The following is a 25144-nucleotide window of genomic DNA, read 5'->3' as shown; positions in this document are numbered from 1 at the left end:
CTAATCAAACAACACCCCATGTTGACTTGCTGATCGGGCTGAGGGTCCCTGACACAGCAGCCACCTTGTCTGTCTGCTTCCCCTATTGTAACAAGGGTTCTGACCAAGAACCCTTGGGTACAGCATTTTGACTCCATGGTTTTCCCAAAATTTTAGTGTAATCTAGGCTCCATAGGGTACAAAGGTATCCAGAGCCCACTTTGAGCTGATGAGGGTAGGAAAGGAAAGGTGAAGAGCAATGAGTTATACAGAGGCAAGAACTCTGATTCTAGCTCGGCTTTCTTCTTGCCAGGCACTTAGTAGTGCCAAAGTTGCTTAAATTCTCTATTTCCTTAGATCTAAGGAGGTGGCAAGGGGTTTTTCTACATTCAGCTGTGCAAATCTCTATACTAGTTGGCCCAGCTCACAAGAGACAGATAGCATATAACTTGTGTATGTTGAGAGAATGATCCTGTTTACTTTGTCATTTGGAAAGCTTACCATACTAAGAGTGGTATTTCCTCTTTTCGGTATGGAAAGGAGCTGGACACATGGCTTGAACTGAAGGCCTGGACACTCTCCTTTCATTTTTCTTCATTCAAGGCTGGTGCTTTACTATTTGAGCCATGCTTCTACTTACAACTTCATTCTGTTTAATTTGAGATAACATTCTCACAGACTTTTTTGTTGCCCTGGCTGGCATTGAGCTGCAATCCTCACATCTCAGTCTCCTGAGTAGTTAAGATTACAGATATGAGCTACTGGCTAACACTTCCTCTTTTAAAACATTATCAGCCAAAACAAACTCATGTAAATATGCTATCTGTGGCACTGGAGAGCTTGACTCATTTACAAAGTACTTTTGTTTGAGACAAAATCTCATTATAAACCCCAAGCAAGCCTCGAATACACACTCTTCTTATCCTCTCAAATATTGGGATTATAGTCTTGTACCTCCATTCCCATTTTACAAAGCACTTTGGGTTGTTAGAACATGGAAGTGAGGTATGCAAGTCATTGCCTATCTTCATTATCAGAAAACAGAGTAGGCAGAGTCACTCCACTTGTCTGGTATCATACCAGAGCTGCAGCCCTGGTCCCTGCCCTCCTCCACCATGGCATGTCATAAAACCCTGTGAGACGGGTCGACCAGACCACTTTCTAATCATGGTCATCTAGAACTGTCTCAGACCTTTCTTTCATAACATCACCCTCAGGCAAGAGATGTGAACTCTGTGATGATGGCTACTTTGGAGACCCTCTGGGCAGCAATGGTCCCGTGAGGCTGTGTCGCCTGTGCCAGTGTAATGACAACATCGACCCCAATGCGGTTGGGAATTGCAATCGCCTGACAGGAGAATGTCTGAAATGCATCTATAACACGGCTGGCTTCTACTGTGACCGGTGCAAAGAAGGATTTTTTGGAAATCCCCTGGCTCCCAATCCAGCAGACAAATGCAAAGGTAACCAGCAACTGGCCACAAGTATACCCTTTACATAACAATTACTGCACGTCTCTTTAAATTGCAGTAGTTTGGTGTAATGTAGCACTGTCCAGTAAACATTTGAATCACTCACATAGTTTAAAACTTTTTCCACTTATCACATTAAAAAGTGAAGGAAAAAAAAAGGAAAAATTAACTCTCATGTGTTTTATTTTTTATTTATTGTTTGTCAGTTCTAGGACTTGAATTTAGGGCCTGGGCACTGTCCCTGAATTCTTTTTGCTCTATTACTTTGAGCCATATCTCCACTTCTAGTTTTTTTTTTTTTTTTTTTTGAGTGGTTAATTGGAGAGAAGAGTCCCCAGCCTAGGACTTTTCTGCCCAAGCTGGCCTCCTGAGTACCCAGGATTTTAGGTGTGAGCTACCAGCACCCAGCATCATTTCAGTACTTTTAAAGTCTTACAACCTTAAACCCTTAAAAGAGTACTGGCTCTTTAATATCTTTTATTCAGCCCAATATATCTAATTATTTCCATAAGTGATTCATAAAAAAGAGTTGTTAAGTTGTGAAATATATGTTTGTTTTTCCTTCGTAGTCTTCAAGATCTAGCAGATCTCCAGGCATACCAGCCAGCCATAGTTCAGGTGTTCAAGAGCCACATGGGAAAGGGGCTCTTTAAATAAAATCTGAATGTGCTATTTGAGTATTTTATATTTTAGCTTCTGTTTTGTTTTTGTCATCATGGGTCCTGAACTCAGGGCCTAGTCACTGTCCCTGAGCCTTTTCTGCTCAAGGCCAGTGCTCTACCAGTTTGAGATGTAGCTCCACTTCCAATTGTCTGGTGGTTAACTGGAGATAAGACTCGCCTCATGGACTTTTGATATTTTAGCATTGTCCTGTGCTGATTGACATCTTTTGCCGTCTCTTTTTCCCTTAGCCTGCAATTGCAATCCGTATGGAACAATGAGACAGCAGAGTAACTGTAACTCTGTAACTGGGCAATGTGAGTGTCTGCCTCATGTGTCTGGCCGGGACTGTGGTGCTTGTGACCCAGGCTTCTATAACCTGCACAGCGGACAGGGCTGTGAGAGGTAAGGCCTTTGGTAAAAAGTCATCTTTGTGTTTCATGAATTTTTGGTTGTGTTTGATCAAGTTGGCTTGATTGTGTTGAGGGAATGACTCCCTTTAGGGAAAGTACTGGAGAATTATAAGGAATAACTGGGGACTTACAACAGAACAAAGGAATGGAGCACAGAGGCAGCCAGAGCTTCTGAATCATCTGGATTACATTTTAAAACTACAAATTACAAGGTTCTTTCTGAGATGAGATTCTCCAGGTTTCCAGCCTAGGAACTCCTGTCAGTGCTGGTCAAATGTTCCTGGTCAGTGCCCATAAATACCAGTTGGAGATCACTAGTAGTGGTTAGGCATGAAAAGAAGTCCTAAAGAGCACTCAGCAGTTACTGGAACTCCAGGGACTTAATCCTTAAGGCTCTGTCTTAGTAACCCTTAACATGATTTTGAATACAGATTGCGTCAGTACAATGCTGACACATGGCACAAAGCGTTGCTCCAAATCTGTTTTGTCTTATGAGAAATGTCCTCTGATCCTTTGTAGGTGTGACTGCCATGCTCTGGGTTCTACCAACGGGCAGTGTGACATCCGCACAGGCCAGTGTGAGTGCCAGCCTGGCATCACTGGTCAGCACTGTGAGCGCTGTGAGGTCAACCACTTTGGGTTTGGACCTGAAGGCTGCAAACGTAAGATGTGTTGGTAGACGTGGGTAGATGTGTTGGTAGATTGCCAGACACCACTCCCTGATTCTATATTGCACCTGATGTGCAGGAAGGACTTTGACTACCTAAGTCAAAGTAGGGCCTATACAAGATGGTAGTAAATGCTTTATTCCTCGAATATTGTTCTTTTTCTAAATCTCTGGAAATTGAAGGAAGGTTTCTTCTTTGCCACTATTTTTTTGTTTCTATATCCTTTTATAGCATTTTGTTGTTGTTTGTGAACCCATGCAGCTTGAACTCAGACCCTCACTCTTGTTTAACATTCTCTCTCAAGGCCAATAGTATACCATTTGAGCTACAGCTCCACTTCCATCTTTTGTACTAATTAGAGATAGGAGTTTCTTGGACTATTTATCTGCTCAGGCTGGTTTTGAACCTCTGTCCTTAGATCTCTGGTTTCTGGGCAGCTAGGATTATAGACATGAGCCACCAGTGTTTGAACATGACCTCTGTTTTGTTTTTCCCTCCCTTTCTTCAGTCTTCTTATTTTTCCAAAGGCAAATCTCCCTGTGATTGTGTAATAAAACTTTATCAATCACATTGGGTGCGGATAGGGAACAGTGAAGGATTTTGTCACAGTGTGTTTGTTGACTCACAGGCTGCAGTTGCTTCCCACCCTTGGGGCCTTTTGGGGCTGGTTGCATATAAACATCTGCTTCTCCTTGGCATAAACACTTGCTTGGAATTGGGCCCCAGAAAATTTTTCTTTCTTGCTTTCTGAATTCCTTCGTTTCTCCTGTGGAATGTAGCCTAAGTCATTTGACTCAGTTCAGAGAACAAAGTGAGTAAACAAGCTATAAAATAATGCAAGGAAAACATTAACGTTTCCGTTTTCTCATCCCATAGACAAATATTGAGCAATGGAGAGGTGACCGGACAGATGAATTCTTTTGAAGGGCATGGGAAAGTGCATGGATCAGTTAAATGATTCCTATAATTTTATTGAGATAGTGTCTCACTGTATAGCCCAGGCTGGCTGCAAACCTGTAGCCCTCCTGTGTGCTGGTATTTCAGGCATGCACACCTGGCATTTTTTGTAACTGTGAAGTAGCATGAAATTTTCCCCAAAGGATTCACATTTTACTTTACAGCTTATTTTAACTTTAAATAGGCCCTTACAAAAATCTACTTAGGGTAGCAGTACGGGCAGGCAAGCTTATTGTTAATATTATGAGTTAAGAAAAAACACACACCAAAAAAAAACTTGTGCTTTCTCCCTTTGCTTATATACTGTTGCCCTCACTTTACAGCGTGTGACTGTCATCCTGAGGGCTCTCTTTCACTCCAGTGTAAAGACAATGGTCGCTGTGAGTGCAGAGAAGGCTTTGTGGGAAATCGCTGTGACCAGTGCGAAGAAAACTATTTCTACAATCGGTCTTGGCCTGGCTGCCAGGAATGTCCAGCTTGTTACCGGCTGGTAAAGGATAAGGTAACTATCAGTGGTTCATTCATTAATTCATTCATTCATTCAGCTACCACTTGAAAAGCAGCTCACTGTACACCTAGCTCAGCGAAGAAGTAGGCTCGAAGTTAAGGGTGATTATTTTTTTCAGACTTACGTAACAGATGGGAAGCACAGAAAGAATTTAAAGAGAATAACTATGGAGACCTACTCCATAGAAGGCCTCTCTGGAAGCTCCTACATGGAAATCTTAAGAATAAGGAGAGAGCCAGGTGTGAATAATAGTAAATGTTTCTTTCAGAAGGACTGTAGTATGCAGAGCGTTTGCACGCTGAAAAATGGCGGTAGCTGCCCAATGAAGGGAGTTTGGTATGGAGAGGTTACAGCCCCATGGGGACCATCATAAAGTGACTTTCTTTAAAAATCCATGAGAATGGACTGAAGAAACTTGGAGAAGGTGGGGAATCCAGCTTGTGTTTTAAGAGGCACACCGCTAACTGAAGAATGCCGGTTAGAAGTGGGGCATAACCCAGGGGAGCCCCAGTTGGACTAGATAATGCATATATTTGGTGGCAGGATAGGGAAACAGAAGGTTCAAGGATGGGCCTTGGGTTTTTCCATTAAGATGGCTAGAGATGGTATTTACTGAGATACCACAGAGAGAGCAGATTTTAGAGCTATTGTGCTATATGCCGGCCAAAAATTAGGATCATCCAATACTCAAGGAAGTGTTCTGAATTGAATTGTCAGCACAGTGTAAAAGCAAAAGCCTCAAGGCCTCTTCTTCCTTCTTGCTTTTTCCTTCTTTCTCCTCCTCTACCTTTTCCTCCTCCTCTTTTTTTTTTTTTTTTTTCTGCCAGTTCTGGGCTTGAGCTCAGGGCCTGAACACTGTCCTTGGACTTTCTCAAGGCTAGAGCTCTACTGCTTGAGTCTCAGCACCAGTTCCAGCTTTTTTCTATGTATGTGGTACTGAGGAATCAACCCGGGTCTTCATGCATGCTAGGCAAGCACACTATCACTAGGCCAAACTTTTGGCCCTCTTCCTCCTTCTTTCTTCCCATATTTCCTTTTTTTAAAATTTTTTTTTTGCCAGTCCTGGGCCTTGAACTTAGGGCCTGAGGACTGTTCTTGGGCATTTTCCTCAAGGCTAGCATTCTACCATTTGAGCTTGAGCCACAGCACCATTTCCGCCTTTTTTTTAAATCTACGTATGTGATACTGATACTGAGAAATAGAACCCGGGTTTTTGTGCATGCTAGGCAAGCACTCTACCACTAGGCCAAACTCCTGGCCCCAAGGCTCTTCTTTTGAAGCCAGAGAAACAGTGACTATGCAAGTTGTCTATTGCAAGTATCTGGAGTGTGCAGATCAATAGAGTTGTCTCTGTCTCTTCTGTTCCTCCTGTGTCCAGGTTGCTGACCACAGAGTGAAACTCCAGGAACTAGAGAGTCTCATAGCAAACCTCGGAACCGGGGAGGAGATGGTGACGGATCAAGCCTTTGAGGACAGACTGAAGGAAGCAGAGAGGGAGGTTAATGACCTCCTCCGTGAGGCTCAGGATGTCAAAGGTATACACAGTCAGACTGCGGGTAACCCTGTATGGTAGTTTGTGCTTTATGGTTGATTGATGGGCTATTAGGAGATTCTCAATTTTTAGATTACCTACAGCATATGACTTATTTTATCTTCAAGCAATATTTCAAACATAGCGTATCTACTTAATGTTTTAAGATATAATAAGCAGAAGGTAGCTTTCAACATAGGACAGACCTTGTGATTTTCAAATTTAAGTTATTTTACAAGTCTTCTCTACTTATAGTGTCTTAAAATACAAACTAAAGCTAACTAAAGGCATTCATTTTTTAGAATGCTCATTCCCTACCAATCAACTTTTGCTTTGTGGTGCTCGGAGTTTGAAACAGAGCCTTGTGTTTGGTTGGTTGGTATTGTAACATTTGAGACCTTTTTTGCTTTAGTTATTTTTGGAGCAGTTCTTTTTTAAAAATTAATATTTTTTTATTATAGTGATGTATAGAGGGGTTACAGTTACATTTGTCAGATAGTGAGTACATTACTTCTTGAACATGTTTTTCTCCTTCTTTCCCTCCCCACACCCCTCCCAATTTGTAGAGCTCATTTCCAATATATTGTCTTGTGAATATCGCTGTTACAATGGTTCTTTTGTCTTTTGTCTCATCTTGTTTTTCCCCTTCCCTTCCCTGATTCAAATAAGCAAATAAATGTATCCAGGTACCAAAGTCAGATACAGCAACAACAGAGGATAAACCATTAGGGAAAGATAAAAGAAAGAGAGAAAAAAAAAGTAAAGAAATAACTTCACATGGTACATTAAAAACACCAATCACAAGAATAAATCTTGTTTCTCTTATCTGGAGTTCATTTCACTTAGCCTCTTCCTATGGGCCATATGCACATACCTTTTGAGCTGTTCAGTTCCTTCTCTGCTAGGAAAATCTTAGATGCATATTGATTATTACAAATGAGGGGAAACATGGAGCCTTTGTTCCTTTGGGGCTGGCTTACTTCACTTAATATGATTTTTCTCAAGTCTTTCCATTTCCTTACAAGTAGGGAATGTCATTCTTTCTGATGGCAGCATAGAATTCCATTGTGTGTATATGTAGCACATTTTTTCGATCCATTCATGTACTGAGGGTCATCTGTGTTGATTCCATATCTTAGCTGTGGTGAGTAATTGGAGCAGTTCTTAAATTTTTGCATGGGACCATCTTTAGGCCACGATCCTTCTACCTATAGCCAGGCTCCAGGCATGTGCCACTGTACCTGGCTTATTGTTGAGATGAGATCTTGCTAACTTTTTACTAAAGCCTTCCTCAAAACTGCAGACTTCCTGATCTTTGCTCCTGACTAGCTGGGATTGCAGCCCTGAGCTCTTCTGCCAGTAATTTTGGACATATGTTTTTAAGTAGAAAATTTGAACATTGATGTTTTTCCAGCATTTGCAAAAAATAAACAAGTGATTAGTGCCTTTTAAGAAATTTGGTCATTGTTATTGTTTTGTGGTGAAAACATTAAAAATCTGCTATATATTATTACAAAAAAAAGAAAGAAAAGAAATTTGGTGTCAGATCAGCAAACAAATGTGTTACTAACCTTAAAGGGTTGTTTTCTTTTTTGTTGTTGTTGTTTGGTTTTGGTTGTTGTTGTTGTTTTTTTTTTGCCTAGTTGTTTTATGTGGTACCGGGGTTTAGATTCAAAAAGTGCTCTACTAGGGGCTGGGAATTTGGCCTAGTGGTAGAGTGCTTGCCTAGCATGCATGAAGACCCGGGTTCGATTCTCTGGTACCACACAGAAAAAAGCTGAAAATGGTGCTGAGGCTCAAGTGGTAGAGCTCTAGCCTTGAGAAAGTCCAAGGACAGTGCTCAGGCCCTGAGCTCAAGCCCAAGACTGGCAAAAAAAAAAAAAAAAAAAAAAAAAAAAAGTGCTCTACCACTTGACCTACCTACAAAAAAAGTATACGTTTTGTTTATTAAGTCTATTTTAATATCCCTTAGACCCAACAGCATCCCATTGCATATTGCCTGATTAGACTAATGATAAACAAGATGGACTTAAGAGTTAGAAAACAACTCTTAAAACACTTCTCTGGGGACGCTAGTATACCTGCCTATAATCCTAGCACTCAGAGGCTGAGACTGAGGCGTGATTTAGAGTCTAGTCTTACTACTGTCTCCAGAACCAAACAGACTGGGTGTTGTGGCTCATACTTTTAACCCTAGCTGTTTGAAAGAGACAGAGTAGAATGGTGGCACTTTGCAGGGTCCCATCTCAATCAGTAAAAAGCTGGGCACTGTGGTACATATGTGTTATCCTTGCAGTATGGAAAACCTAAGTAGGATTACATTTCGGGCCAGTCTCAGCATCAATTTGAAAATCTTTTTTTTTTTTAAACACACCAAACAACAATAACAAAATCCTGAAAATTAAAAAGACTGGGGACATGCTTGTGTAGAAGAGCATTTGTCTGGAAGTACAAGGCCCCAAGTTCAATGTGGTACTGGACAAGGAGGGAAGAGAAAAGAAAGTAAGCTTAGTTGACTTTCCAAGAAACTTAGTTTTTAAAACTTTGGAACTAAGAAATGTTCTTATGAACAATTTCCTTATGTTTCAGATAACTTCAAATTTTGTTTTCACTTCTTACTCTGTGAATTGAGCTTTTTTTTATCTTCTAAACTTGGGCAAGTACTTTTCAACACTTACCAAGTACTAGTAAGAAGTCAGTTACAGCTGGATCCTGCTGGCTCATGCCTGTTATCCTATCTACTCAAGAGACTGAGATCTCAGGATCTCATTTTGAAGCCAGCTTGGGCTTCGAAATGAAATTCGTACCTTCAGTTAACCTTCAGAAAATTGGAAGTAACACTGTGGCTTAATTGGTAAAGCACTAGACTTGAGCAAAAGAGCCTAGGGACAGCCCCTAGGCCCTGAGTTCAAGCCCCACAGCCAACCAAAAAACAAACCAAACACCCCATCTCCTGTCTTCCTACCCATCCCCACACACAAAAAGCCAGTTACTGTGCTCAGTATCAGTGTTGAGAAGGCAAATAAGATACTGTGTCTGCTACCAAGGAGAACTATTGAGGTGCTCTCCATAGAGGACGAGTGATGTAGGAATTTCTGTCACTGGCATGCACATGTCTACAGATGCTGTAATAAATGTGCATTAAAACCAGTGTGTTTGAGGTTGGCTTCAATCTTGAGTTTATAAATCTGCGTGCATTTGGAGTTACACAGAGAGGCCTACTCCTGTCAGGGTGGAGGTCCACACTTAAACTTAATATGTTTATGTGTCTTCTTATATTATTGGATAGAGAGATGATTCCTGGGATAATTGGTTATTTCTGGCTTTGATTTTTTTTTAATGAGAGTCAAAATTTTTGTTCCATAGTGTAAATTTCTAAAAACTGAAAAGATTCATAGTTTATTTTAATGATGGGTGTTCATGATGTTTGTTTTGGTTTGGGTTAGAGTATGAAAATTTAAACCTGAGGCCAGGAGGGTGGCCCAATGGTAGAGTGCTTGCCTAGTATGCATGAAGTCCTGGCTGGGTTTGATTCCTTGGTACCACATACACAGAAAAGCCTGGAAGTGGTGTTGTGGGTCAAGTGGTAGACCTCTAGCATTGAGAGAGCTAAAAAGAAAAAAAGAAAAGAAAATTTAGATCTTTTTTTTTTGGTCATGGGACCTGTACTCAGGACCTACCTGAGCTTTTTTGCTCAGGGTTAGTGCTCTCTCCTTTTGAGCCACAGCTTTACTAATAGTTTCATCCTTTTCTTTTTTGCTGTCCTGTGGCTCAAACTCAGGGCCTGGACATTGTCCTTAAGCCTATTTGTGCTCAAGACTATCATTTTACCACTTGAGCTACAGCCCAACTTCTGCCTATTTTGTGTGTAGAGTAGTGGAGATAAGAGTCTCAAGGACATTTTTGCCTGGGCTGGCTTGGGCTTCCAACTGCAATCCTCAGATCTCAGCCTTCTGAATAGTTAGGGTTAAAGGTATAAGCCACTAGTGCCTGGTTTAAACCTTTCATTTTTATAGAAATAATACATTTCTAGGATCTGTTTTTATCTACCAGCTGTTGATGTACATTTTTACATTAATAGACTATATCGAAACAACAGATTCACATCTGTCTTGCTGAATACCCTGAAGAATGCACTGTAGGATTATATCCCTGAGTGCCAACCAGGCCAGCCAAGTGCTAGGGTCTGGCGCACAGCTCTGGCCAGTACCCGTAAATGGGCGTAGGTTGGGAAAGGAAGGCTGGCCAGTGTTGGCGCCTGCCTAAACTCCAAGTGTTCTGAAGCTGCCTCAGCTATGTGTAACTTCCACAGCTACAGTTGCTCCCTGTTTTCCTGTGCCCAAGGGGCTGTGTTGGTGAAGAGTCACCTGCAGAGTGGGAAGTACAGTGAAGCTGCTCATTCCCACAGAAGCTGCCGAGTGGGGGTGAGGTTAGGACTACCCCTCCTTATTCACTTTTATTTTACTATTATTTTTTTAGCCAGTCCCAGGGCTTGAACTCAGGGCCTGAGCACTGTCCTTGGCTTTTCACAAGGCCTACTGCTCTACCATTTGAGCCATAGCATCACTTCTGGCCTTTTCTATGTATGTGGTACTGAGGAATCAAACCCGGGTCTTTGTGTATGCAAGACAAGCATTCTACCACTAGGCCAAACTCCTAGCTTCACTTTTATTTTAATAAGCTTGTGTACATTTTGCATATTGGGAGGGAGGTTCTATAGTGCATCTGGGTCTTGTATGTAGACATTTGGAATTGGAAAGCATTTGAAGGAAATCTATCAGTTAGATGTTTTGGTCTCTTTCCAGATACTGTTGGTTCTCTAGAAAGCTGGACAGATCAGTGGCTAGTGCTTTCTGAAGCTCTGAAGTGACTAGGCTTCTAGAGTACCGTTGGCTGCTTCTACCTCCTGGATCTAAATGGTTTCCTCTGATCTAATTGTGTGTGCACACTCGCCTGTTCATGCCTCAGTTTTGTGCATGATGTTCTGATTCCTCATAATTTGTTGCCCATTTTTCTACCATACCATTTCAGATGTAGACCAGAATCTGATGGATCGCCTTCAGAGAGTGAATAACACTCTGTATAGCCAGATTAGCCGATTACAGAATATTAGGAATATCATAGAAGAGACTGGGAACTTGGCTGAACAAGCACGGACCCGAGTACGGAACACAGAACAGTTGATTGAAATTGCCTCCAGAGAACTAGAGAAAGCAAAAGTTGCAGCTGCCAATGTGGTGAGTGGTTGGGAAGATTGGGGGAGGTTCGTGAGAAAGAGTTGGGAAGGTTCTTTGATTTGTTACAAGTCTGCTAGTGGCAGTACTAGAATGCTTCTTCACACCCTCCCCTCCTTTGTTAGAGTCATTTTGCTCATAGGAAATGGATTAAAACCAATGGACATCTATATTCTCTCTCTTTCCTCTCTCCTCTCTCTTTCTCTCATTCTCGGCTCCTTTTTTTTTTTTTTTTTTTTTTTTTGTGCCAGTCCTGGGCCATGAACTCAGTGCCTGAGCACTGTCCTTCTCAAGGCTAGAGCTCTACCACTTGAGCCTCAGCACCATTTCTGGCTTTTTTCTATGTATGTGGTACCAAGGAATTGAATCCGGGTCCTCGTGCATGCTAGGCAAGCACTCTACCACTAGGCTAAACTCCAGGCCCCTCAGCTCCTTTTTATAAAGGCATTGAACAGTTTAATGTGTCTTCTGAAACTAGAAATGATTTGTGGTCAGAGATATTGATAGTAAAGACCTCTGAACACAAGAAAAGGCATTTGTTTTGCTCTCTAATGTGTAGTGCAAAGTCAGTGGTGACAGTTACTTGGTGAAATTGAAGCAGTCTATTGAGAGTATATTCTTTATTTCTTCTTCAGTCAATCACTCAACCAGAGTCTACAGGGGACCCAAACAACATGACTCTCCTGGCAGAAGAGGCCCGAAAGCTGGCTGAAAGGTAACCTACCCCAGTCCCACATACAGAGATTAAGGCATATTTCCTTAGGGCATCTGCCCCTCCCCCAGCTCTTCCCATCAGCGTATGTGCTGTGCTCACTGCTCACCAAGAAATGATCAGCCTTGTGCACCAGTTCCCTTTTGCTTGGAAGTTAGGATACTCACTTTAAACATGAGACCATGGCTGTTGGAGCACATTCCACAGAAAACTGCAACATTTATCTTTAGATTTTCAACTTCAAAGCCTTAAAAATCAATAGATTGCTAAGAAGCTCAGTAGAATTTATTAGGTTTTAAATTCTTTTTTTTTTAAAAACAGAACTGTTTAATTTTCAAATTCCAATAGAAACTGTTTACTGACCATAATATATTTGAAAATAAACCAACAAAAAAATTCCAACCATTTTCATTTCTAATTTGTTGTGAACACTTAAAGTATAAAATAATTTCTTAGGGAAATAGAAAGCTTTGAATTGTAGAAAACATGACTGATAAAAATTAATAATTAAAAATTTAAAAAAAATTAGAAATGCAATTCTTAGAATTGAAAAATTCTGCTCCTCCTCCTACCAAAAGAAGGGAGTATGGATTTATGAAAGTATCTTCTAATTTTTAACCCCAAATAATAGAGATCATGTTTTATACAGACATAAAGATTTCATCTACTTGATTAAAACCATGCACTTTGATTCAATTTGGAATGGAGAAGTAGAGGAAGTTTGGTGGGGAAAGGGCCGGCGATGCAACAAAAGCAGGAGAGGATCTCCTATCTTGTAGGAGGCCCTAAGTTCAATCTCCACAATTGCCACATTAAAAAGTAGTTTTTTTTCTTAATAAAACAAACATTTCCCCTGTAAATTTTTATTGTAATGCAATTGTTACAGTTATATTTGCCAGATAGTAGGTGCATTACTTCTCACACATTGATACCCCTTCTCATGTTTTTGTCCCCATTTGCCTCCCCACTCACTTGTAATTTTTTTTTTTTGCCATTTGTGGGGTCAGAATTCAGAGCCTGGGCACTGTCCTTGGGTTTTCTACCACTTGAACCACAGCACCAGTTTCAGTTTTTTGCTATGTATGTGGTACGGAGGAATCAAACCTGGGTCTTCATGCATGCTAGGGAAGCATTTTTACCACTAGGCCAAACTCTTGGCCCTCCCCTGTAAATTTTATATCACAGATTTTCTTGGGAAAAAAAATACCCCTTTCTCAGTTTATGAAATGGTATTTGTAAACGTCCCTATTGACATGAAATTTAAAATTAATGAGGTATTATTGGTCTGCCCACATTAGTGTATGTATCCATAACAAAATAAGTATTGCCTAGACTTCTCTTTTTTCCCTATCACATGGTCTGTTTTATGATTTTTTTTCCTCCTCTTTTGTTCTTAGACACAAACAAGAAGCTGATGATATTGTACGGGTAGCAAAGACAGCAAATGATACATCAACCGAGGCATATAACCTGCTTTTGAGGACGCTGGCAGGGGAAAATCAAACAGCATTTGAGATTGAAGAGCTTAATAGGAAGTGAGTATAATTAAGTTTCTCACAGCCTTTCCTGTGTTCTTGCAAGTAACACTAATTCCATGAATGCTGTGGATTCAGGACATGCATTCACACAGTAAGATTTTTTTTTGCTAACCATGCTTTAGAAATGACTTAATATTTAGAGTAGGGGATGTAGACAAGAAGAGAAAAAGAAACAATACTAGAAAGAAAAGGAAGATCTGCTTGCGCTGTAAGTCTTTAAAAGGGTTCTGAAATAAGAAAATGTAAATCTGAGTATTGTTAATCTGAAGTGTTTGGGATCAAAACTATTTTGCATTTTGAATTTCTTCATAGCTCAAAATATTTGTATACAGAGAGGACCCAAGTCCAAGCTTCAGTTTTATGTTCATAGATACATAGCCTGAAGTTTTATACAGTAGGTTTTTTTTTTTTTTGCCAGTCCTGGGCTTGAGCTCAGGGCCTGAGCACTGTCCTTGGACTTTCTCAAGGCTAGAGCTCTACCACTTGAGCCTCAGCACCACTTCTGGCTTTTTTTCTATGTATGTGGTACCGAGGAATCGAACCCGGGTCTTCATGCATGATAGGCAAGCACTTTAACCACTAGGCCAAACTCCCAGCCTATACAGTAGTTTTTGTGTGCCTATATTTTGACTGTGACCCAGCAAATTATGTTAGCTATGGAATTTTCAACTTAGGGCTCAGAAAGTTTCCGGCCTTGGAGCCAGATGTGATGATGCACAGCTGTAATTTCAGCACTAAGGATTCTGAGACAGGAGGACTGTTAAGTTTAAGAGTCCATCCAGGACTTCATATTAGGTTCCAAGCCAATGTAAGCTACATAGTAAGAGTGTACAAAAATAATTTAAAAATTTTAGAGCATTTCACATTTGGAATTTTTGTATGCACACCAACTTAAATACATATATATAGTAAACAGAATATAAATGTTGAGATAGAATGTACATTTTATATAGCACTTTGTGTAGGATTTTGGGACCATTCCCACAGGGTATAAACTTGATTGAATCTGGTTAGCATAAAGCTCTTGAACACACAATCGTTGTTTCCTAGGTATGAGCAAGTGAAGAACATCTCACAAGATCTGGAGAAGCAGGCTGCCCAAGTCCATGAGGAGGCAAAACGGGCAGGTGACAGGGCTGTGGAGATCTATGCCAGTGTGGCCCAGCTGAGCCCAGTGGACTCCGAGGCACTGGAGGTACATATGCAAAGATTCCAATGGTCACTGCTGTCACTACACAATTCCCTGCCCCTCTGGCCATCCTGACTGTCCTGCAACTCCCCAGCTAACTCACGAGTAAAGCTTAGTTCTGTGTTGTGCCTATGGGTGTAAAGGGTCTTATGAGGTGAGAGGGTCTTATAAGTAGCAAAGACTACTTTAGTGATAGGAATATTCACTCCCAGATCTTTCAAATAAATCCAAGCTATTATCTGTTTGAATTTCTTAAAGCACAATAAGCTAGATCCTTAACTTACAAGCACTGTATGGTAGAGACCTAGGGAAAAATATTAGGGTGCAATTTAAATGGAAGAACTATACTGAGATACTTGCTCCAGGCAGGTAAAGTATTTGGTGATTGGGAATATATCAGTACTATAATCATGGTCTCTCATAATTCTGTATATATGTATTTTTGCATTAAACAAGACATACTAAGTTTTCTTCTTTATAAGTGAGATACTGATTTGCCATCATAAAAGTCCGAGTATCTTCAGACATGTATATACTATCTGATTCTATCGATATGAAATTTGACGATCAATAAGACTTGTCTATGATGATAATGGTTGGTGTGTAGGCTGCTGCTGGTCTCAAGTCACTGGAGGTGTTCCCAGGGAAACTTCTTGGGGTGGTGGTGGAAATACTCTTCATCTCAAGTGAGACTTAGGCTAGTAAATGCATTTCATAAGTTTATCTGTCTCATTAATAATGAGATGGTCTTAACTTGTTTTTCCCAGAATGAAGCAAATAAAATAAAGAAAGACGCAGAGGATCTGGACTATCTGATTGATCAGAGGCTAAAGGATTATGAAGACCTAAGAGATGACATGCAAGGAAAGGAAGCTGAAGTGCAGGATCTTCTGGAGAAAGGGAAAGTTGAACAGCAGGTTGGTTCTATTTGCTGGACGTTACATTTCTTGAGGCCACATTGTTAGCAGTATACTGTAACCATGATTCCAGAGGCAGCAAACCACTGTGTTGAGAGGAAGGTCTTCCTCATGATGCTGATCCCAGGTAGGCTGTGTTCTTTGAAGTCCTAGCTTTGAACACCATAGCTTTGAGACTCTATTCATCAGGAGATTGAAAGGTTGGCTTTGGACAGTTCATCTTTGACCAGTCATATGTTTGCAGACTGCTGATCAACTACTAGCTCGAGCTGATGCAGCCAAGGCTCTGGCAGAGGAAGCAGCTAAAAAGGGGCAGAATACCTTACAAGAAGCTCGTGACATCCTCAGCAATCTGAAAGGTAAGGGAGCATCAAACCACAACAGCCACTGCTATAATTCTTTGATCCAGGCATTTTCTTTCCTTGTTTATTTGTTTATTTTCATTCTACTCTCATAGTAATATAATAAACCCCATATACTTGTTATCTACATAGAACAATTACCATGATTTTTTTTTTTCTAATCCTGGGGCTTGAGCTCAGGGCCTGGGCACTGTCCTGGACACTTTTTACTTAAGGAAAGTGCTCTACCACTTGAGCCACAGTGCCACTTCTGACTTTTTCTGTGTATGTGATACCAAGGAATAGAACTCAGCCCTGATTTTTTATTATTTATTTATTTAGCCAGTGCTGGGCCTTGAGCTCAGGGCCTGGGCACTGTCCTTGGGCTTTCTCAAGGCTAGAGCTCTACCACTTGAGCCACAGAACCACTTCTGGCTTTTTTCTATGTATGTGGTACTGAGGAATTGAACCCAGATCTTCATGCATGCTAGGCAAACACTCTACCACTAGGCTAAACTCCTGGCCCAGATTTTTTTTAAACCACAACTCAAGTTTATTCTTCAAAAAGAAAGGAGGGAACACTTTCTGACTTGAAACTAAATGATGGAACCAATGTCTGCATATTTAGTCACTTTGGTTGGCAAATAGAAATTGTTATCTTTAATTTTCTCTGCCAATGACATCTAATTTTTTTTTTTAACTTCTTCACCCAACATAGAATAGAAATGTGCCAAGCTCTCATAGCAGCTCTGGATTTACTTGTGATAAAATAATGATAGGTTTTATGACAAAGAAGGATTTATAGGTTTTATGACTAAGAAGGATTTATGGGATAGTATTTGACAGTGTGGGCTTTGTTTCCAGTAGGTCTTGGTTTGAATTCCTCTGCAAATTAACCTCTTTAGTCACTAGATTGTCTTAGTTATAAAAAAAAATAGGGCTGCAGGCCAGTGCTGGTGACTCATACCTGTAATCCTACTTACTCAGGTAGCTGAGATCTGAGGATTGTAGTTCGAAGCCAGTTTGGGCAGGAAAGTTAGCGAAACTCTTTTATCTCCAGTTAATCACACAGAAAGCTGGAAGTGGAGCTGTGGCTTAGTTGGTAGAGTGCTAGCTCTTAGCTAAAGAAGTTCAGAAACAGTACCTATGCCCTGAGTTTGTGTCCCAATACCAGCACCAAAAACTTACCTACATCACACAGACATTAAATTCTTAACTTAGTATTTGACACAGAATTAACACTGAAAGATGTGTGTTGCAATACATTTTCAGGGAAGAATTCTTTTATCAGAATGTGTGGCTATGCAGTCTTCCTGGGAAATGTGTCCTTTTACCTCTTAAAGAATTTTTTTTCATCTCCCCACCCCTGACTTATTGCTCATAAAACAAAATCCAGTTGCAATCCTGATAAAGCTTTTCCTTTGCTTGTTGGGAGTTGAGTTCACATGCATTCCTTGAACTCCCTTCAGATTTTGATAGACGCGTGAATGATAACAAGACAGCTGCAGAGGAGGCACTGAAGAGGATTCCCGCCATCAACCAGACCATAGCTGAAGCCAACGAGAAGACCAGGGATGTGCAGCTGGCTCTGGGCAATGCTAAGGCAGATGCCACGGAGGCCAAAACCAAAGCCCATGAGGCAGAAAGGATCGCCAGTGCTGTGCAAAGGGTGTGTGCTCCAGTGCTCTCAAACAGTACCTCCCTTTACCCCTTCCTAACCTTTCCAGAATGTTTTCAGGGCATCAGGCCCTTGCAGGATTTCCTCAGCTCTAGCAAAAATGTAATAAACCATCCTTACCTTTACAATTAGGCACTAGAGTAAGTAACCACGTTTTGTTTGAAGAAGGGGAATCAGTAAATGAGCTCTTTAAAGTTTCTACCATGTCTCAGGGTGGGGTCTGAGTTCTCAGAAGACAATGGCATTTGGGAATTTTCGAGTCTTTTCCCACAAAAGCAACACACCTGTGAATAAACATACTCATGTGCTGGTGTGCTGTGTCTACATAACTTTTACCTCCTCTGTATGTCCTGTGTGGACGTTCTATAGTGCTGTATCTGTGCCCTGCCCTTCTTCGCTCGCCTTGAAGAGTAGTTTATTCTAACACGCTCTTTGACCAAATTCTAAAATTAAATGTCTGAGAATTGCAAGATTTTTTGCTTCTTTGAAAGAGCTGACTTCTGGACTGTCCTTTATAATTTTTGTGATCTTTTTTGTGCATTATGACATAGTTATGAGAATAACCAGGCAAGCTTTGAATTTAAAACTTAAGTGAAAGAACCTGACCGATACGATGTGGTACAACATGTATGTAATTAAAATGTTTATCACTTACCATCTGTGTGACTTCAACTAAATAGGGGAATAATAGAACAGGTAGTTTCAAAGATTAATGAGGATAATACAACTGAGAATGCTTTATACAATATGAAATGCTGACTAAGGATGGAGCTTTGTGGTAGACCACTTACCTAGAGTGGGTGCACTTAGCCATGGTTCATGTGACCCTGGGTTTGATCGCCAGTGCTGTCATTAATTAATCATTTAAGTATATAAAATTAAACGTAATATTTTAAGTGTTCTATTTAGTAAAGCCCAAATAATTGAGGAAGTGTGAGGAGATGGGATAGATAAAACATTGTGCTGTTTATGGTGTATTTGATCCATCTTACGAAACCCAGAAGGCATAGGGCCACTGACAGGCAATTATTTTTTGCCTAGAATGCTACCAGTACAAAGGCAGAAGCTGAAAGAACTTTTACAGAAGTTATGGGTCTGGATAACGAGGTGAACGGCATGTTAAGACAGCTCCAGGAAGCAGAGGAAGAGCTGAGGAGGAAACAGGATGATGCTGACCAGGACATGATGATGGCAAGCATGGTAAGAACGGCTGACTTACCGGTGGCTGAATGGTGAACGCTGGTTCAGTAGTGCAGATTCTGACTTCTTGAGTCTTTTTCAGATGGACTTCTCAGTGCATTTTCTGGTGAACAGTCGAGTTTAGTAGCTTATATAAAAGGCAAAGAATTTAGCTTTTCTGCCAGGTGTCTTCTCTTGCACAGTTGTCCTGTCCAAACTACCTTCAGTTAAAAATCAAAACAGTCTTTACACATTGGCAGTTTTATGATGTATTTGTACTTTGAGTAGATAATCTAGTAATAATATGAAATCAAAAGGAACTGCAATGAAAATCTTATTTCCTTTCTAGTTCTCCTAGCATCTTGCTCCCCAGGTGCAAAGTCTACTTTCTTATACATGTAAGAAATTCTTGAAGGGAATATTCTCCACCATGCACCAAACCTATCAAGCTGACATCCACTTACTTTTCACCTAAAATGATGCCATGCATCACACACATAAATTCCATGGAGTGGTACAGGTGACAGTTTTTTCAGTGTTATGGAAAGTATTGTTTCAACACAACTTTTAGACACAAAGTTGGGAATGCGTGGTACAAAAAACTAGAGTCTGTGTTTCTGTTCTATGCTTTGCTTTGGAAAGAACAATGGAATTGTAACAGGAATTTTCCTTTCTGGGTTAATGTAGCAGTTACAGATAGGCACTGGTTTCCTTGCATATTTTCAGTGTACGGAAGAAAGACTTTGTTGCTCCTAAAAAATGGGGTCCCTCATCATAGGTCATCTTTCCTCTGGTACAGAAAGAAAACAAACAAAACAAAACAGGCCTAGGGAGATGATACCAGGAAACATTCCTGTGAAAAACACCTGTTTTTTTTTTTTTGTTTTTTTTATTTTTGCTAGTCCTGGCCCTGAGCTCAGGGCCTGAGCACTGTCCTTGGAGTTTCTCAAGGCTAGAGCTCGACCACTTGAGCCTCAGCACCACTTCCAGCTTTTTTCTATGTATGTGGAATCGAGGAATCGAACCTGGGTCTTCATGCATGCTAGGCAAGCACTCTACCACTAGGCCAAACTCCCGGCTTCTTGTTTTTGTTTTTTTATTATTCTTTTTGGTATTTGTTTGGATTGACCAAAGTTTCTGTGAGGTGGTGGGGCTCTAGTGAAAATTCCCACAATGTAAAAACAGATATTTTTCATGTGTGCAGAGTATGTAGATTTCTTTTGGGGTGGGGAGTGGTAAGAGCGGTGGAGAATAGGCCTTGAACTCAGGGCCTTGATGTGCTGATCCTGAACTTTGTGTTCAAGGCTAGCACTCTACCACCTGAGCCACAGCTCCACTTCCAGATTTGAATGGTTCATTGGAGATAAGAATCTCATGGACTTTTCTGCCAGGGCTGGCTTTGAACCTCAGTTCTCAGCCTTCTGAGTTCTAGGATTACAAGTGTGAGCCACCAACACCCAACTGGATTGCTTTTCCTTTTCCTTTTCCTTTCCTTTCTTTGTGGATTGTGGGGCTTGAACTCTGGGCCTGGTGTTGTCCCTGCGCTCTTTAGCTCAACGCTACTGTTCTACCACTTAAGCCACAGTGTCACTTCCAGTTTTCTGATGGTTAGTTGGAGATAAGAGTCTTGTGGACTTCGATGCCTGGGCTAGCTTTGAACCATCCTCAGATCTCGGTCTCCTGAGCAGCTAGGATTACAGATGTAAGCCACCAGCACCAGCTCATTTTTTAGTAAGATTGTGGAAACATTACATTTAGATCCTATAGAAAGAAAGCAAAGTATACTTTATGAGCAAAACAAGAAAAAAAATATGTATTCAGTTCAGAGGTTAGAAAGAAGAACCATCTTCTGTTTTAATAACAATTTTAAAAGTGCATAAGCTACTTTATATATACACTGTACCCTCTGTAGTTATATTAATTCTGAAAGGTCAGTGTTGGTTTGGTGGTGTTTGACGCAGTAACATGGGGTTTAACCCCAAGCAGAAAGGTTATGGTTTCTCCTAAAAGAGGAGGCTGGAAGCGACAGGTTAGGTCCTAGCAGCCACAGTGAAGTTCTGTGCTGCTGCACTCCCTGCACTTTAGTCTGCCAGTGCAGACTCAGTGAGAGCAGCCGTGATTCAAATAATGACTATCCTCATTTATCGGTGGCAAACTTTTTTTTTGCCTTGCCTTTTGTTTTTAAATTTTTCACATTGTTTTGATCCCAAATATTTGCCTTGTCCCAGCCCCAAAGCTAGGAGAAATAATTATGTGTTAAGGCGCTCAAAGCCTCAAAGTTCATTTATATTTTACCTAGATTTACTTGTAAGAGCATCTGTTTTCTGATATTTAGACACTTCCTCTTCCCCTGCTGTTTCCTGTGACTCATGCTAAGTGTATTTGTTCAGGTTTATGGAACTTTCCCAAATATATTTACCTCTAGTTGACTTTAAAAATGTCAGTTGTATTGCTCCAATGAATGTGTGTGTGTGTGTATGTGTGTGTGTGTGTGTGTGTGTGTGTGTGTGTGTGTGTGTGTGTGTGTGTGTGTGAGAGAGAGAGAGAGAGAGAGAGAGAGAGAGTGAGTGAGTGTGTGTTTGCCTGTGTTTGCTTGCTTGCTTGCTTGCGGCTGGAGGGTTGCAAGTTGAGAGAAATATCCAGAAAAGCTTCACTTGCTTAGGAAAATTTTCTAAAGTTAGGAGATTAGTAATAACTCACTAAGGGTATCTATGTTTTTGTTCTAAAGAAAAGTATTTTCTGTACTTACCACTAAAATAAGTGAGTTGTTTGTGCTTGGTGGATTTATCATGAGAGTGCCTCATTGACTGTTGACTGGGAAGATGAACAGCATGAGTCCTGATTTCCTGAATGCACACGTGGCAAACCAAGTACCAGCTGTCCATATGGGGCTACTCTGGGCAGAACCAGCGTGGCCCCAACATGCTCACCACGAGTGAGAGCTGGTGATGTCGCCGGTTAGAAACGGGGAAAATCTAGTCTCAAAAGCAGATGAGTTGGCTCAGTGGGGGAAAATAGTTTTTAAAGATGAAAATACATCCTCGGAGCTGTTCCTATTCGTTTATTCTTTCTCTCCTGCAGGCTTCACAGGCTGCTCAGGAAGCTGAGATCAATGCCAGAAAGGCCAAAAACTCTGTCAACAGCCTTCTCAGCATGATAAATGACCTCCTGGAACAGCTGGGTAAGGAGCTGTGCCATCCTCCTGGGCTCTGAGTCCTTGTGCTACTCTTGAGAACCAAATCACATTAATACATGAATCTCCCGGAGGCTGTTCTTTAAATTATTGGTATTTCTTTTATCTCTTGATTATTTTTATTTATTTGTTTGTTTGTTTTTTGGCCAGTCCTAGGGCTTGAACTAAGTTCTGGGCACTGTCCCTGAGCTTCTTTTGCTCAGGGCTAGCATTCTACCACTAGAGCCACAGCGCCACTTCTGGCTTTTTCTGTCCATGTGGTACTGAGGAATCAAGCTCAGGGCTTCATGCGTTCTAACCAAGCATTTTACCAGTAAGCCACATTCTCAGCCCCTTGCTTATTATTTTTTTTTGCTTGCTTATTTTTGATGCTGTATAAAGCAGTCTGTGGCCTGCTCTGTGGAACCTTTGCATTATTGCAGTATTGAGATGTTCATCAACTTTAAAGTACAAATTAAGTCAATGACTTTGAACGGCATGACTTAAGCTCCTAACGTAGGAACTCCTAACACTGAGGCAGGCCACGGCTGCCTCAGAGTCGCGGCATTTGCTGAGTTTCATTGATGAGAAGGCTGTCGAGGGACTTATGGGGGGTGGTGTAGGAATTCCCACTGAACTGTTCTCTTTGGTGTACTTTCTGACTCTACAGGGCAGCTGGAAACAGTGGACCTGAACAGGCTAAATGAGATTGAAGGCACGCTGAACAAAGCCAAAGATGAAATGAAGGTCAGCGACATTAATAGAAAAGTGTCTGACTTGGAGAACGAGGCCAGGAAGCAGGAGGCTGCCATCCTGGACTATAACCGAGACATCGAGGAGATCCTGAAGGACATTCGCAACCTGGAAGACATTAGGAACACCTTACCAACTGGCTGCTTCAACACCCCATCCATCGAGAAGCCCTAGCCACGGCGGTGCTCAGAGACAGCTTCCCCGAACAGGGGAGCGTTTGTGAGGCCACGGTGCCTTGACACAAAGATTACATTTTTCAGTCCCCCCCCCCCCACCGCCGCTGCTCTCCATCACTGTCCTTTTGAACCAGGAAAAGTCACAGAGTTTAAAGAGAAGCAAACTAAACATCCCGAACCAGGAACCAGGGTTTTATCTAACAGAGTCTCTCTTCTACCCACATTGCTACTGCCTTCCCCATACTTTCCCTTCTGGGTTCCCTGAGGACATGGCATTCTCGAGTGTGGCACACACATATCATGCGAACCCTTGTATGCCAGGGGCAGAGCTGGCGCACAGCACGCCAGCAGAACCTGTCACATCAGCAAGCGCATACCAGCACCAGCAGCAACCTCCTCACTCTCACTCTTATTTCTATGAAGGAAACATTTGGCTCCTGACTAGCATTGTGATGGCTGGTGTATCCAGTCTGTGGATTAAAAACAAAACACACGAATGCAGCTGCATCTTCTTCCCTCCTCTTTTAAGCAAGGGAAATGCAAGATATTCTGTGCCAAAAGTATTGATCATTTAGAAGGATGGTAGCTGTCCATTAGTGTTGCTTAGTTGATTTGCATCTAGGACGCTGAACCATCCACAGGGAAGGAGGCAGTTACTCGTGAGAGTCTCCAGGAGAACATGGCTTTAGCAATAATTGACTCTGAAGATGAACTTTTCTACATCTTTAGGCAGCTGATAAGTCTAGATGGGCAGATTGCAATTACCACTGTACCAATAGATATCTTTTGACCTTCTTATGAATGGGTCTTACACAGAAGAAACAGGGATATGATAACCACTAAAGTTTTTCTTGGTTTTGTTTTTCTTTTTCTTTTCCTTTCCAAAATCAAATGGATTTTTTTGTTAGTATGTTAGTCTTGACGCTAGTATAAAAATATCTTATCAGAGAATAGATGGTCTAGTAAAATCTTGACAAAGGAAAGGAAAACAAACCTTGTTCCTGGCTTGTTTAGAAAAAGAATAAAACCGACTGTAGTGTTAGCATCCCTTAGCATCCCCAAAATGCATCCCTCCTCCCTACTGGAGATCGAAACAGTTGACCTGAGTTCCCACTTTCTTCCTATGTCTCCATTTTCTGGAACTCCTCGAAACACATTGCCAAATCCTGGTGACAAATGCTTACCCACAGCTGCCAGTACCATCTAGTTACTGCACTTGGTGATTCAGCCCACTAAGCCTTCTTCCTCGTGTGGGGAGGATCTTGTGTGGTGTCCTCCTGGGCTCCTCCCCCTTTTGCTCCTCAGCTCTGTGGTTTTTTGTGAGACCACGGCGTGATAGTTCCCTGCCACATGCCCCCTTCCTCCTCCCAACTGCCTTTGAGATTGATATATAGCCTTTAACACTATGCAACTTTGTACTTTGAGTAGCGGGGGGGGGGGGGAAGAAACTATTATCTGACACACTGGTGCTATTAATTATTTCAAATTTATATTTTTGTGTGAATGGATTATTTGTTTATCTTGATTCTAGAGTAAGGAATTATGTAAATAGACTTGGTCCTGTTTCTAGAATGGCACTGTCTGCCCACTTCATTCAGGTTTTCCTCTTCACTGGCACATTGACCCTATGTGTCTCCTTCACCCCCAGCTAGACCTCTTGCCATTGCATTTGTCCCACAGCCTTGGCTCGCCTCTCTGCACTGTTAACATCAGCTGGCTGGCTGACTTGAACCTGGCCTGCGTCATGGTGGCGCTGGCTGGTTGTTCTTAATGCCTGCTCTGGAGCAGAATCTCAGTCTGAGCGGATAGCGTGGGGTGAAAACATGTGCTGAAGGGGCCCTTCCACACTTCAGAATGCCACTGTTCTGTGTATTGTTTTGTTTTGTTTTGTTTTTGAGGATCAGCTGAGCCCAGTAGGAGATGCAAATCCCCTTTCCAGCAACTCTAATAAAGCTTTCTGGGCCAATTAGCTAGAAGAGTGTATTGCTGCTGAGCACTTGGGGACAGGAATAGTGCCACTGCAGGGTAGCTGTGGAGCAGGGCTATGCTCAGTTCTCTACCCTCTCT

At 41.4% G+C, this 25144-nt stretch overlaps 1 protein-coding gene across 1 annotated transcript in view; it reads left to right on the top strand.

Annotated features, from left to right (window-relative positions):
* The window catches only part of Lamc1 (laminin subunit gamma 1), a 99778-nt gene extending 76303 nt beyond the window's left edge, over positions 1 to 23475 (top strand). Inside the window, exons 14-28 of the mRNA XM_090340289.1 lie at positions 1197 to 1442; positions 2363 to 2516; positions 3044 to 3186; positions 4473 to 4651; positions 6036 to 6192; positions 11220 to 11425; positions 12058 to 12137; positions 13532 to 13669; positions 14723 to 14867; positions 15629 to 15778; positions 16023 to 16137; positions 17589 to 17788; positions 18839 to 18997; positions 22058 to 22157; positions 22819 to 23475. Coding sequence (XP_090196415.1) covers positions 1197 to 1442; positions 2363 to 2516; positions 3044 to 3186; positions 4473 to 4651; positions 6036 to 6192; positions 11220 to 11425; positions 12058 to 12137; positions 13532 to 13669; positions 14723 to 14867; positions 15629 to 15778; positions 16023 to 16137; positions 17589 to 17788; positions 18839 to 18997; positions 22058 to 22157; positions 22819 to 23075 — 2429 coding nt within the window. The 3' untranslated portion in view covers positions 23076 to 23475. The remainder of the gene's footprint in view (positions 1 to 1196; positions 1443 to 2362; positions 2517 to 3043; positions 3187 to 4472; positions 4652 to 6035; positions 6193 to 11219; positions 11426 to 12057; positions 12138 to 13531; positions 13670 to 14722; positions 14868 to 15628; positions 15779 to 16022; positions 16138 to 17588; positions 17789 to 18838; positions 18998 to 22057; positions 22158 to 22818) is intronic.
* Positions 23476 to 25144: the final 1669 nt, after the last annotated feature.

The sequence above is a fragment of the Megascapheus bottae genome, chromosome 10, assembly GCF_031878675.1.
Source record: "Megascapheus bottae isolate mThoBot1 chromosome 10, mThoBot2.hap1, whole genome shotgun sequence".
Classification (NCBI taxonomy): domain Eukaryota; kingdom Metazoa; phylum Chordata; class Mammalia; order Rodentia; family Geomyidae; genus Megascapheus; species Megascapheus bottae.
This window is presented reverse-complemented; position numbering and strand designations above follow the sequence as displayed.